General features: G+C 41.5%; 1 protein-coding gene across 1 annotated transcript in view; it reads right to left on the reverse strand.

Annotated features, from left to right (window-relative positions):
- The window catches only part of NSMAF (neutral sphingomyelinase activation associated factor), a 228385-nt gene that overhangs the window by 65339 nt on the left and 147611 nt on the right, over positions 1-15435 (reverse strand). Inside the window, exons 15-16 of the mRNA XM_030214777.1 lie at positions 10792-10882; positions 860-923 (exon numbers count right to left, since the gene is read on the reverse strand). Coding sequence (XP_030070637.1) covers positions 860-923; positions 10792-10882 — 155 coding nt within the window. The remainder of the gene's footprint in view (positions 1-859; positions 924-10791; positions 10883-15435) is intronic.

Raw genomic sequence — 15435 nt, forward strand, 5'->3', positions numbered from 1 at the left:
AAAAACCCTTAATAAAAATCTAAAAGGTGGCATCTTCAGCACTAAGCACATACAGACACCTGACTTCTCAAATCTCTGTACCCCGCCCCCATCAACTTTTCACCACTACACACATACTTCTTTTATTATCAAATGTTAAACACAAAGGTGTTTGAACACTGTCCTGCAGGAGGAAAAGAAAAAAAAAAAAAGAATTCATACATTGAAAAAAAAATTGCCAGCTCTTTCTATAAGTCACGTTTCCATCATGTGTTTTCAAGAGAAAGAATGTCTGGATAAATGTCTAATGTCTGGGCCTGTGACATGTTGCCATTTGATAGAACCCCAAATGTGCCTTGGAACTAATGGTCTTTTCAGAACATTAAAGTTAATTCATCATTGATGCGTTAAAAGACATACAGGCCGATTTTCAGCCCACAGCAGTCAGTGGCTTTTAAGCCTCGGACAGCAGTGAGCTGAATGAAGCCTGGATATTCAAATACTGGGCCATCTCTGGGAGTTGGCACTGAATATCCAGGTCAGCATGGCCATCTGGAAGTTACCTCGGGCACCAGCCTGAATATCAGCTGGTGCCCAGGTAGCTTAGTGGATAAAGTTTGGAAAGTCTTTGTGCTGTCTTAACTTTATCCACTTACTTACCCAGTTAACAGACTGAATATTGCCATGACCAGACAGTTCTGTGGCAGTCAGAGCCAATATTCAGTGGTACTGTCTGGTTAAGTGCCTGTCTGCAATATTGGCAGCTAGCCCACTCATAGCAAATTAAGAAAAAACATGTTCAGAAGTATATATATATATCTATATATATTTTTTAAACATTTAAAAAGCTGTACGAGTATGAGAAGAATATAAAACAAACCTGTTAAACATTCTATCAGCATGGTCAAACTTGCCATTTTGAATACAGAGCATGTACTCAGGTGCTAAGGAGATAAGAACAAAGAGGAACACATGAAAGACATCTATCCCTTGTGAAGTTTACTTCTTCCTTAGGATACTATTAATAAATGATGTGACAGACTAAAGAGGAAAAAGTTTCCAAGGCCTAGTTCAAGTCTTATAAATAGCTGTGTACCATGAACAAAAGCTCAATTGAAGTAATTAAACTGGTGAACTGCAACATTTCCTAGGTCATTTAGGGACAGATTTGGGTCATAAAAACTGTACATCCTACTTTTCCCCTTCATTAGTGACCAAGTAAAAATACCTCTCATCATCAAGAAAGACTACCCAAGAACAATAAATATTGTGTACTTACAAAAAAACATTTTCAGTTTTTTTTTTAATACCTTTACAAAACTCAAGTATATCACAATACGGGCTTATGGGGTAATTGAACATTTACACATAGAGTACTTGCATAAAGGTTTAGAATATTGCCAAACTTCTGACTGAGCACTATTCAGTAAATATACACGTCTTACATAGGAGGGGCATAATCGAAAGGGGTGCCCAAGTTTTCCAGAGGACGTCCCGGCAAAGGGGCGGGGAAACCCGTATTATCGAAACAGGATGGGCATCTATCTTTTCGACAATACGGTCGGGGATGCCCAAATTGCGAAATTTAAGTCGACCTTAGAGATGGTCGTCCCTGATTTTTGGCGATAATGGAAACAGAGGACGCCCATCTCAGAAACGACCAAATGCAAGCCCTTTGGTCGTGGAAGGAGCCAGCATTCGTAGTGCACTGGTCCCCCTGACATGCCAAGACACCAACTGGGCACCCTAGTGGGCACTGAAGTGGACTTCAGAAATTGCTTCCAGGTGCATAGCTCCCTTACCTTGTATGCTGAGCCCCCCAACCCCCCCCCCCCAAAAAAAAACCCCCCACTACCCTCAACTGTACACCACTACCATAGCCCTAAGGGGTGAAGGGGGTCACTTACATGTGGGTACAGTAGGTTTCTGGTGGGTTTTAAAGGGCTCACATTTACCAGCACAAGTGTAACAGGTAGGGGGGGATGGGCCTGGGTCCGCTGCCTGAAGTGCACTGCACCCACTAAAACTGTTCCAGGGACCTGCATACTGCTGACATAGAGCTGAGTATGATATTTGAGGCTGGCATAGAGGCTGGAAAAATATTTTTTTTAAATTGTTTTTGAGGGTGGGAGGGGTAGTGACCACTGGGGGAGTAAGGGGAGGTCATCTGGTCATTTAGGGCACATTTTTGTGGCTTGGTCGTAAGAAAAAAAAAAAAAAAAAAAAAAAGGACCAGGTAAAGTCATCCAAGTGTTTGTCAGGGACACCCTTCTTTTTTCCATTATTGGTCAAGAACGCCCATGTGTTAGGCATGCCCCAGTCCTGCCTTTGCTACGCCTCCGACATGCCCCCGTGAACTTTGGTCGTCCCCACGACGGAAAGCAGTTGAGGACGCCCAAAATCGGCTTTCGATTATGCTGATTTGGGCGACCCTGTGAGGACGCCCATCTTGTGATTTGTGTCGAAAGATGGGCGCCCTTCTCTTTCGAAAATAAGCCTGATAATGTGCATTACTGGGTGGAGCCTGGACAGTGTGAGTGGGACTCATACATATGTGCATAAATTGTGGAATACAAAAATCTATGCACATATCTCCTGCATTTATACCAGATCTATGGCTGCTATAAGTGGTTGTACCTAACTTATACATGTATATATGACCTAAACACCTACTTTCCTTTACTGCATACGCTCCGATATTGGTGCCCTGTTCTCGAATTGCCTTAATCCCCAACATCCTATAAGAGTGCCTAAAGTTAGGTGCCAATTGAGTGTATAAGTTATGGAATACTAGTGCTTATGTGCAAGATGATTAAAGTTGCTTGCGTAAGTGCTAGTTGGGAGCTAAATATTCTATAACCTCAAGGCACAATTTACTTAGCGTGTAAATGCAAGGGAGGCATGCACGAGGGAGGGGGGTGCCAAGATAGGACACAGACAAATCCCACATTTACGCCTGTAACTAACAGATTACTGTAAATGATATGCAAAGATGCCACATTTACGTATGAGCTTTTACACCTGCTATTGAAATGGTGTCAGTTGGCATGCCTAAATATTGGGTGTGTACATAGCAATTTAAGCATAGTATTCTCTAACGGAATGTAGGTGCCCAGACACCATTATAGAATTAGCACTTATCCCCCCCCCCCCCCAATTCGAATATATTGTGCTCAAAATTTGGGCGCACATCCAAATTGTGTGTGCAATTGCTTAATGAGCTAATTAACACTAATTGGGCGATGTGATCATTTTTGGCATTAACAATAAATGGAATTTACATGCATATCCTTATAGTCACTATTCTATACAGATGAGTGTAAATGTTTCCGTGCAGCTCCAAAAAATGGGTGTGGCCATGGGATAGTCAGGAGTGTTTCTAGGATTTGCACGCACTGTTATAGAATTCAGGGGATCCGCGCCAATTTAGGCACAGGGATTTACATGAGGGTTCAGTTGGCGTAAATGCTCACATCCAAAATTGGGCGTGGATTCTGGCGCTAGACTATTCTATAAATGGCACCCAACTTTGAGAATTATTTATTGAATAGCGCGTACCTCAAATTTTTTTGATGCCCAAATTTGGGCGCCATTTACAGAATGGAGTGTGCTGCATCTTGGTGCCTAACCTTTGGTGTGACCTTTGTAGAACTTCCCCCTACAAGAACAACTCTATAATCTAGACACCTGCATTTATACGCTCTGGGCTTAATTTTATTTATGGCACCTCCAAAATCAGCACCAATCCCCCCCCCCCCCCCCGCTTAGTGCAATCTATAAGGGGTATAAGTCCTTTATAGGAATTTTGCTTAGCGCAAAACTGTGCCTAAATATAGGCATCTGGAACTAAATGCAGACACCTACATTTAGGTGTGATTCTAGATTTGTGTGTGCAAATCCTGGAAATGCCCCCAGAACGTCCCTAACCATGCCCCCATACACATTATGCACAATTGAAGTTAGGTGTACGTTGGATGTAAGTGTAACATCATAGGCGCATATCCAATGTGTGCCTAACTCCCAATTAAGCTATATTAGTGCTGATAATTGGTTGTCACCACTCAACTGTCACTGATTGACTCGTTATTCAATTAAGTTACGTGCTTATGCACATAATATGCAACTCTAGTGGCATATTTAGAATTCAGGAGTCTTTGCATGTGTGTACATCTACTCGCCAAAGTGGCAGCAGGGCAACTAAGTGCTATTCTGCAAAAACCCACTAAACCTATATAGCTTGTCACTGAAAGGAGGTATACACATCTGTGGTACATGAATGGGGCTCCTGCTTATGAACATAATACTGTAAGTTACCTGTGTTCCTGCCGCACTTAGGTGTTTGCATTTACACCAGGACTGTGCCTGCCTACATGTTAGGCACATCCACACCAGGTTATGCTAGTGTGTTAGGTGTTTATATAGAATAGGTTCCTACTGTGTTGCCTTGGGGCACCTAAATGGAGGTGCCCAGTTGTAAAATTGCCCCTTATACCCCCAGATTCTATATAGTGTGCCTAGAGATCCGTGCCAAAATCCAAGCACATTCTATAACAACGCGCATAACCTAATTGGTGTAACAAGCTAATCAGTGTTGATAAACACAACAAACTTTGCCTGAACCTAGGTAAAACTGAGCTTGTCTGGCTCCCTAACACAAGTAGATACATACCAGACATCAAAATCTCTTTTGGAAAAGTACGAACTCCCCCTCAAACCACAAGTCAGGAACCTTGGAATACAGTTAGATTCAACACTTACCTTGATTCCCCAAATCCAAGCAACCTTCAAGAAATGCTTCTACTATGCTACCTTTCTCCTTACATCGAGAAATCTTATCCCAGTTGTGCTCCCATGATAATCAAGACTGGTTTACTGCAATGCACTATACTATGGTTTGACTACAAAAGGCCTGCACCAGCAAGACTCATAGAAGGTTGCAAGCGATGTGACCATATCACACCATTTTTGCAAAAACTTCATTGGCTACAAGTACAATACAGGGCTAAATTTAAAGCTCTATGTCTGATCTTCAAGGCCTTTAAAGGAAATGGCCCTGAGTATCTGAAGAATAGGATGATCCTTTACACACTGCCAAGGACACTAAGCTCCTCTCAAGGACTATCACTAACCACACCCTCTCCAAAAGAAATTACACGATGTGATTCCCGCCAGTGACTTCTCCAAAGTAGCCCCCACACTCTGGAATGCACTGCCTGAAAGGCTCCGCCTAACACAAGACTATCTCTACTTCAGGAAGCAGATGAAAGCGTGGCTCTTTAACCAGGCCTTTAATTGAAGAAGTAACTAACTTGTTAGTCTCACTCACACACACACACGAGTGAAACGGGCTGCACATATTGCAGCAGGACACATTTATCCACTCCTACCCAAGCTGAGATAATATTTAACCATCTCTCTGACCTCATGTGCAACTTACTTTAAATTAGTCACCTTACTTTCTAACTCTTCTTACTCTCTTACCTATCTATATGTTCCATCTTTGCTTTACCCTTCACTATCAATTAAAATGTTCTATTACGTATTGTGTTGACATTGTAAGTAGTATATTATGCTATACTTTGTATTGTTATTTGAATATTTTTACTGCTGTAATTGCCTATTGCTCATGTTTAATCTATTCTTACTGTACACCGCCTTGAGTGAATTCCTTCAAAAAGGAAGAAACAAATCCTAATTTTAAAAAACAGCAATTAAAATGCAATACGCACTAATTGGCAATAATTACAATTTACGCACATAACTCACTAAGTGCATTCTGTAATGCAGTGCACCTAACTTCTAACATGCACAGGCAACATGGGGTGTGGCTATGGGCATTTTGTAGGCATTCTATAATTTATGTGTATAGTTATAGCATATGCCCCAGTGCGCAAAAATTTATGCGCTTGGATTTACATCACGTTTTCATTGGTGTAAATGGAGGCACGTAGTTTTAGGCGCTGGGATATCAACTACGCATATTCTATATACTGCGCCTAAATCTAGGCGCCACTTCTATAATACACGCCTAAAAAATCCATATGGAAAACAGTGGCAACTAAGTGTATTATATAAGCGGCACCAATGCCACATCCATATGGCCTCCTGACACAGAGGGCGTGATCTGGTGCCCCCCCTGCTTGTTAGTGTAATATATTGCAACCTGATTGTCTGTTTGAATGACAATTTAATGAGACAGCCAATCTCTGAAAGCCTTTAGAGTGTTCCAGATCACTTGGAGCTCCAGGAGACTGATCTGAAGATTCATTTCCTAGGTGGACCAAACACCTTGGGTGTGAAGTCCATCTACATGAGCCCCCCATCCCAGGAGAGATGCATCCCTTGTCAGCACTTTTTGTAGCTCAGCAATTTGGAACAGAAATCCCAGAGTCAAACTGGATCAAATGATCAACTACTGAAGGGAGCGGTACAAGCTCTGGGAACACTTGAATGACATCTTTCAGGCTCCCCGCGGCTTAATATCACTGAGAAGCAAGGGTCCAATGAACTCATCTCATGTGAAGACGTGTCATGGGTATAACATACACTGTGGAAGCCACGTGGCCCAACAATCTCAAAATCTACCAAACTGTGACCTGCTGAGAGTCTCGAATTTTGGAAGAGAGTGCAACAAGTGTCCGCTGTCATTTCTGGAAAGTAAGCTCGAACCTTCTGTGTACTGAGCAAGGTTCCTATGAATTCTAATCACTGGACATGGTGTGAATATGGGACTTGGGGTAGTTTAAAACGAATCCTAGTAGCTCGAGCACCCGAATAGTCATTCACAAACTCCTGAGCTCCAACCGAAGAGGTGCTGTTCACCAGCCAATTGTCAAGATATGGGAATACATGGACTCCCAAATCTGCCTAGGAATTTGTTCAGGGTCCTTAAGTTAAGGATGGGACGCATTCCCCCTGTTTTCTTTTGCACAAGTACCTGGAATAGAATCCCCATCCTTCCTCCCCTGGTGGAATAGGCTCAACCATATGGGCCTTCAGAAGGGCAGAGAGTTCCTCTGCAAGTACCTGCCTGTGCTAAGATGAATGAAAGTTCTTGGTGTGCAGTTTGGAGGTTTTTGATACCAACTGAGTGCGTATCCCTGATGAACTATTTGAAGAACCCATCAGAGGTTGTAAGAGGCCACCTTTCGTGGAAAAACTTCAGCCTCCCTCTGACTGGCTAGTCATCCGGGACAGACACTTTTACTGCGGCTATGCTCTGCTGGAGCCAGTCAAAAGCTCGTCCCTTGCTTTGCCTGGGGAGCAGCAGGGGCTTTTGGCACACACTGTTGATGTGAACGAGAGTGCAGAGGCTGAGCCTGAACAGGCTGGCGAGCCAAGGGGTTGTACCTACACCTCTGATAGTATAGGTACTCCTCCATGGTTTGCCAAAAGTCCTCCAAGCTGAAGAGGTAGATGCAGAAGGCACCTGACGGGAGAGAGAAGAGATGGTATCAGTATGTTTTTTTGATTTGGTCAACAACCTTCTCAACCTTCTCTCCAAACAGGAAATCCCCCCCCCCCCCCCCCCCCAGCATGGTGCATCCACCAACCTTTGCTGAACAGAATGTTCCAAGTCAGAAACATGCAGCCATGAGAGTCTGCACATTGCTATACTCTGAGCTGAGATCCTGGATGCAACATCAAAAGTGTTGTAAGTGCCCCTGGCCAAGAACTTTCGACATGCCTTCTGCTGCTTGATAAACTGGCAAAGTGACTTGGCCTGCTCAAAAGTGAGCATCTCAGCCAGTTACAAAAGCTTGTGCACCGAGTTTCTCAAGTGGATGCTCATAAAGAACTGGTACGATTGTATTCGGGAGATGATCACTGAAGCCTGGTGCATGTTCCTCCCAAAAGAATCCAGGGTGCTAGCTTCTCTACCTGGGGTGCCGAGGCATAGCCCCTGGAACTCCTAGCTCTTTTCAGAGCGGATTCCACTACCATAGAATTGTGAGGCCACGGAGGCTTATCAAAAGCAGGTGCACTGTGGATCCGATACTGAGAATCGATCTTCTTGGGCATGACTGGGTATGACAGAGGGGACTCCCAGTTCTTAATGAGGACTTCCTGGAGTATCTCATGGAGAGGGGCAGTCACAGCCTCCCTAGGAAGAGACTGGTAGTCTAGGACCTCGAGCATCCTGGCCCTGGACTCATCTTCCATTTCCAAAGGAGGACAGCATCCTGTCTCTGACTGTGGTCAATGGTTGCAAGTACCCAGCAAATCCAGAAAATCTATATCTATTTCTAGGGATATGCAATGGCTTTCTCAAGTCTACCTGGCTAATAACTTTTTATGGAGTTTTCTTCTCCAAACTTCTAATACCTTATACAAGGCTCAACAAATAAATGTCATCTTATGTGAACTTTAATTTTCAAACTCTGCATTCAGATAAATTTAGTCAAGACTTTTTGCCTACAGACACTGCACCAGTTTCTAAAATGGATGTACACATATTTTTGCTTTGAAGTCTGTCACAAGTACGAAATACCTGTAAACATTTGAACATGCTTTTTATGCAGGTAATTTGCTCACTGAAAATAACAAGCAGAGCTGAAAATGCAATCTACCCATGTTGTTTTTCTCACCAAGGCAACACACACCACTTGGAATGCCTCTTAAATAAAATTGGCCGAGGCAATTTGTTAGTCTATATTATAATTGCCCTGTTCTTATGCTATTTTTATCTTCCACTACGGGTTTCAAGTGCTCCTGAGTAAAGAAAAGCAAGAATGCCTTCTGGGGAGATCGCGTCCATCCATCTGTCAGACTGACCTCATACTATATGCAAAACAATGAGAGGTAGGAGCTTGCACTTTGGTGTGGTTTTTAAGTGTGTGTACTAGCTACCGCTGATGAGTTTCGCACTGGTCAGCTGAGTTACTCCAGTGTATTCTTAGTGGGACTATACCTTTCCCTTCTAATTCTAGAAATTCCTTAACCTGCACTTCCCCAACTGCAAAGGTCTAAAATACAAATTAATGTAAGCGTCAAACTTTACCTACTTAAGTACAAAGTTATGGAACGCACTGCTGCGCAACCTAAAAATGATCTACGAACTAACCAACTTCCGCAAATTACTGAAAACCCATCTCTTTAATAAAGCATACCACAAAGATCAACAAATATTAACAAACACCTTTCCTCCACTTAAATTAAGAATTGCTCTACAATACCTACTTGCTATATTACTATCATGCTTTATCATTATCATGTTACCCAAGACCCTTCTGTAACACTAAATGTCTATTTTCTATTGTATTACCACCATTCATGATGTATTGTAAGCCACATTGAGCCTGCAAAGAGGTGGGAAAATGTGGGATACAAATGCAATAAATAAATAAAGGTGCATATGGAAATTTGTGACTAGCAAGCAAATTTGCACGCACAAGTTTGGACAGTTATGCACATAACTTAATAATGAGCAGATAATTGGTGTTAACGAGTAAAAGGCTACACTTGGATCCAATTAACAGTTATGCACATAACTACCCTTAGTCAGTATTCTATAAGTTGTGTGCTCAAATTCCAGGGAGCAGAACTTCAAGCAGGGTGTGGAACTGGGAGGGGCATGGGCAGGTCGGGGGTATGTCAGGCAGTTGCATGTGCTGGTTACAGAATACTGGTGAACAAGCCAACAACAAAAATCCTTTTTTAAATACTCAAAACATAACTTCTGAATAACATTTCAGTGTGCTCAGACAACTAAAGAGACCAGCATAGATCTAAAGATCCTAAGTAAATTCATCAATCACTGTACAAGGGATCTGGGACCAGAGGCGTATTTGTTTTTTAGCGCGCCTACACTTAGCGTGCGCGCTAACCATGTAGATGCCTATAGGGATATGGTAGGCATGTACATGGTTAAAGCACGTTAAAAACATTAACGCATCTATAACGCTGCTTAGTAAACAGAGCCCTAAGTTATCTATATTTTTGCCGACACTTGTGTGCAGTGATTAATGATTCACAAGCTTTACTTAGGATCTTTAGATCCGTGTCTTTTTAGTTTTATTTTCCCTCCAGCAATTCAAAATATATTTTGCCCCACTCACATATTGGTTATAGAATATTAGAATTTACACTAGCTCAAGACTCGCATCTAAAGTTAGGCATGTAAATGAGGACTAATGCTAGTATCCTATAATGGCAGTTATGTGAACAACTGCTGTTACATAATTAGAATTTAGTGCACATTATCCTGGCGCCTAACTTTAGACAATCTACAGAAAATTACCCCTTTTCCCCGGGATTCTTATATGGCGCCTTAAATTTCCATGCAGAACTTGAAGCATACTCTATAACAATGCGTGAAATTTAACTGGCTAACTAGCTAATCAGCGCTGTTAAATGGATGTTAACAAGCAATTATCAGCACTAATTGTATTCTGTAATGTGGTGCACCTAAATTCTAAGTCGCATAGTTGAAAAGGGAGCATGGCCATGGTGGGGCATTTCTAAAATCTATGCGCGTTGTTATACTATACACCAGCTCTGTGCCTAATTTAGGCATCAGGATTTATGTCAAGTAAAACATGGTGTAAATGGTCGCAACTACATTTGGTCGTGTGGAGAGGCGCTCAGCGTTATTTTTTTATACTGCGCAGAAATTTAAGCCTATTCTATAAAATGTAGGCATACTTTACAGCATATGCCTAGGTGTATTCTTTTCCACGTGGAATGTTCAGGCGCCATATATAGAATCTAACCGTTTGTGGCTAATTATTTTTTTTTTGTATAATTCTGTATCATGATGAGTAATAGTGGTGTGTTATGCAGTACTCAATTTGTTGAAGAAAAGAATCTTACCAACTCTGACAAGATAGAACAGAACATAGCCTGGAGAGGAGTAGTGACTCCCATACATAAACTTTGGCTCCGGCATTTCCTGATAGCGTGTCTGAAATACACACAAACACAACAAACAATTCTTGCTTTTAAAGTATTATTGAGTACAGTGAATGTTTTTGTATCTCCTTAAACAAAGAAGGGATATATCTATATGGTATTACAATATGTGCATACTTAAACCTTTAAAATGTTCATTAGAAGCACAAGCACACCTGATCTGAAGCATACACAAATTTCCCAATTTATTTGTTGAACTGATGTGCACATTTTGTAAAATACAAGAATAAGTACAACTACTACTAATTTCTATAGCGCTACTAGACGTACGCAGCGCTGTACACTTGAACATGAAGAGACAGTCCCTGCTCGACAGAGCTTACAATCTAATTAGGACAGACAAACAGGACAAACAGAGATAAGGGAATATTAAAGTGAGGATGATAAAATAAGGGTTCTGAACAAGTGAACAAGGGTTAGGAGTTAAAATCTTGCTCTATCTTCAACCCCAGGAAAGCCTTTACTTACGGCAGAGAAACTTGTGTACACAGGGTGTATGCTCATAAAGGGACCCTTTTATTAAGCTGTGTTAGGCGCTAATGAATGCCTAATGCAGCAAAAATGGCCTTCTAAGTTAATGCTGCCATTTGCGTGTGCTAAAGCTCAAAAATTTATTTTTTGAAATCTTTTGAGGAGGTATGTCAGGAATGGAGAGTGGGTATTCCCATGCTACACAGTTAGCACATGTACAATGCTCATGGATGCTCTAATATTCTCAGGAATTATAATATTTACAAATTACAGGTACTTCTGAAGCAGGCCTCTGTGGCTGAAACACGATTCGTGTCGAGTCCAGTATTTTTTGTGAAATAAACTTTTGATGTGAACTCTTAGAGTCTCCTTCGCTGTGTTTGCTTGCCAAATATCACCAAGGCAACATGTTCCATAGGCAGTAACTGTTCTGTTAAAGAAGAGTGCTGGAAGAACTGTGTCATTAAAGGGAAAATATTTGTTGTGTCTGAGGCAGTGAATAAGTTGCAACCACTTAAAATAATGTGATTGGGGGAGTGAGTATTTCAAAGCCACCTCGAGAGGAAATCATCAACAAAGGATACCCTTAAGATGTGTTATTTTACCACTAACTCATTCAACTTTAAAGCAAAAGTTATACCATAGTGGGCTTAGAGTAGTTGTTTGCTAGGAAAGTTCAAAATTCTGATCTAGCTCTACTAAACATGTAAGGGTAGTTTTAATATAGAATTATCTTTAAAATCAGATGGAAGCATAGGAGCCAGCTCTGTGGGTGCTTGAGCACCAATACTGAGCAAAATCTTGGGCTGCTCATCTCAAACTCTGTTCCTCTCTTTTCCTGGCAGCTCACTTATTTTATGTAAAACACTTTGAAGCCAGTCCTGGCACATGTGGTATAGCAAGCTTCTGTAAACAAAATAAACATAACTGGGTATTATCCTGTGGCTGTCACAGTGACAGGTTTCCAAAACCATCTTGGCATTTGGGAGGTGTAAAAACACTGAGGGATTAAGAGAGAACCCCTCCCAATTCCTCCAGTGGAATGCTGTTCAATAGCAGCTATTTCCCAAATCCTAAACCTGTTTGGTAGCAGGTGTTAACTCCCTGATATCGATCCTTTAGCACATAGGCATTTGGTTCTCTGTTGAAAGGGGGGGGGGGGGGAATAAAACATCTATGAACTTGCCACACACCTCTGTCCCATCCAAAAGCACACCTAGATCACACTTCCTTGCCATTTGCATGCACTTGGCCTTCATTTATTTAATATTTGTTAAATTTGTATCCCACATTTTCCCACCTATTTGCAGGCTCAATGTGGCTTACGTAATACCGTTATAGCATTTGCCAGTTCCGGTATGAACAAATACAATGTGATATTGTGGTAGATTAATGTTCATTTACAGTAAATACATTGGGGGAACTTAGAGAAGGAAGAAGAAAAGTTGAAGATATCCATTTCAGTCTTTGGTTTCGTTGTGTTGCAGGTGTCCAGGTTTTGTTTGTTGGTTCGGTGGGATATGCCTTTCTGAACAGGTTTTTTTAGTCGTTTTCGGAAATATAGGTGGTCGAGCATAGTTTTTACTGCTTTTGGCAGTGTGTTCCATAGTTGTGCACTTAGATATGAAAAGCTGGATGCGTAAGTTGATTTGTATTTCAGTGCTTTGGTGCTTGGGTAGTGGAGATTTAGGTATGATCGTGCTGATCTTGTAGCGTTTCTGGTTGGCAGGTCTATGAGGTCTGTCATGTATCCTGGGGCTTCGCCATATATAATTTTATGGACTATGGTACAGATTTTGAATGCAATATGTTTTTTGGGAGCCAGTGCAGTTTGAGGGGTTTGGCGCTTTCGAAATGCATTTTTCCAAAAATAAGCTTGGCTGCTATGTTTTGGGTGGTCTGAAGTTTATGATTTGTTCTTTGCAGCCCGCATAAATTCCATTGCAATAGTCTGCATGGCTTAGTACCATTGGTTGTATCAGGTTGTGAAATATTTCCCTCGGGAAGAATGGTCTCACGTGTTTAAGTTTCCACATTGAGGAAAACATTTTCTTTATTGTGGATTTCGCTTGGTTCTCTAGTGTGAGGTTCCGGCCAATTGTTACTCTGAGAATTTTCAGGCTGTCAGATTGAGAGGGTGCAACCTGGGGTGTTAATGTTTGTGGGTTTGTATGGGTTGTGTTGGGATGAGATGAGGCAATGTGTTTTTTCCGTGTTGAGTTTTAGTTGGAATGCATTTGCCCACGAGTTCATGATGTTTAAGCTGACCTTGATTTTATTGGTAATTTCTGCCAGATCGTGTTTGTATGGGATGTATATTGTAACGTCATCAGCATATATGAATGGGTTAAGGCCTTGGGTGGATAAGGCCTTGGCTAGTGGGGTCATCACAAGGTTGAAAAGGATCGATGATAATGGTGATCCTTGCGGTACTCCGCAGTATGGTTTCCAAGGTGATATGTTTGTACTTGATTTCACTTGATATGTTCTGGTGGTTAGGAATCCCTTGATCCATTTGAGAGTGTATCCACCGATTCCAAAGAAATCTAGGAGTCTTAGTAGTATATTATGGTTGACCATGTCGAACGCACTGGTATTGGGGTGAGTAGGATGTTGCCTTTTTCGTTAGGGAAGATGCCTTGTTGAAGGCATGAAGTTTAGGTGGGATGTGAGGTCTGTTATTAAGCAGTGGGGGGTGGATTTTATTAGATAGCTGGGGCAGGTATCCAATTGACAGTGGCTGTTGGAGTACCTATTAATCGCCTGGGTAACTGTATCAGCAGTGAGAAGAGTGAATTTTGACCAGATTCGATCCGCTGGGTATTCACCAGGGGTCGGGTCTAATCCGTTGAAGTTTTCGATATCCGTGCTATCCTGAGGTACAGCGTTGGAGGTTTACAGTTTTTCCGTTGAAGTATTTAGCAAGATTGTCTGAAGACGGGAGGTCAGTATTGGCTGTGGTGATCGGTGTTGTATCCAGTAGTTTGTTCACAAGATGATATAGTTTCATCGTGATTTTGTAATCCAGCCCTATTTTAGTTTTGAAGTATGACCTTTTGGTCTGTCTTACTGCGTATTTATATTTACTTTGTGTTTGTTTCCATGCGTTGAGTGTGTGTTCATCTTATTTTTTTCAATGCGCGTTTGTGTTTTTAGTTTTTTCAGATCTTCATTGTACCAAGGTATCATTGTGTGTCTACGTGAAGTTCTTGTTCGTAAGGGTGCTATTTCATCTAATATGTTAAGGGCTTGTTAATTAATCTGGGCACCATATATAGAATCCAAGGGATAGTGTGTAACTGTAAAGTGGTGTATGTGTGGTCAGAGCATGGGTGGAGCATGAGTGGCCTATGGGAAAATCTCCAACTTATGTGCATAACTTACAGAATAGTATAAGTTACGCGCTTTGCATGGTGCACTTAGGCATAAATGGATGTGTCTGCCATACAACGGGCATAAATGGTTGTACCTACATTTTGGTACACCAATTCATGTTTGCATTAGTATTCTATAATGGCATCTTGGCCTGCAAATGCCATTATAGAACTGGCACTCTGTACATGGCACTGGAGGTACCAAGTTATAGCATTGCCCCCTTAGACTGTAAGCACATTCTTTATAATATATGTATCAATCTGGATTTTATAAGAAAAGTTATACAAGTCCAAAAAAACACCTATTTTATAAAGTCAACATAGGTGCCTGTGTGCTTTTATGAAACAGGCACCCCGAACCATTCTTAGTGCACAAAGGGCCACTCGTAACATCAGAAGAAGGTGTACATATGTGCAAACAGTCATATTTTATATGACACGGGTGTACAACGCAACCCACCTCCGCTCTACCCAAACGACATCCCTAGGAATATCTACACAAAGGCCATATAAAAGTAGGTACACATTTTTCATGTGCATACTGTATGTACGCACGAGGTTGTGTAATCTTATAAAAGTTCTTTCCTACATGTATTACAGGCTTTACACATGGAAAATTCTTTATAAAAATATTCTCAAAGTCAGAAAATTTGTCCTGGCAGAAATGTGTGCACTTTCCAGGAGTAATCTTTAAAGGGAA

This window comes from Microcaecilia unicolor, chromosome 1 (assembly GCF_901765095.1).
Source record: "Microcaecilia unicolor chromosome 1, aMicUni1.1, whole genome shotgun sequence".
In the NCBI taxonomy this organism is placed as follows: domain Eukaryota; kingdom Metazoa; phylum Chordata; class Amphibia; order Gymnophiona; family Siphonopidae; genus Microcaecilia; species Microcaecilia unicolor.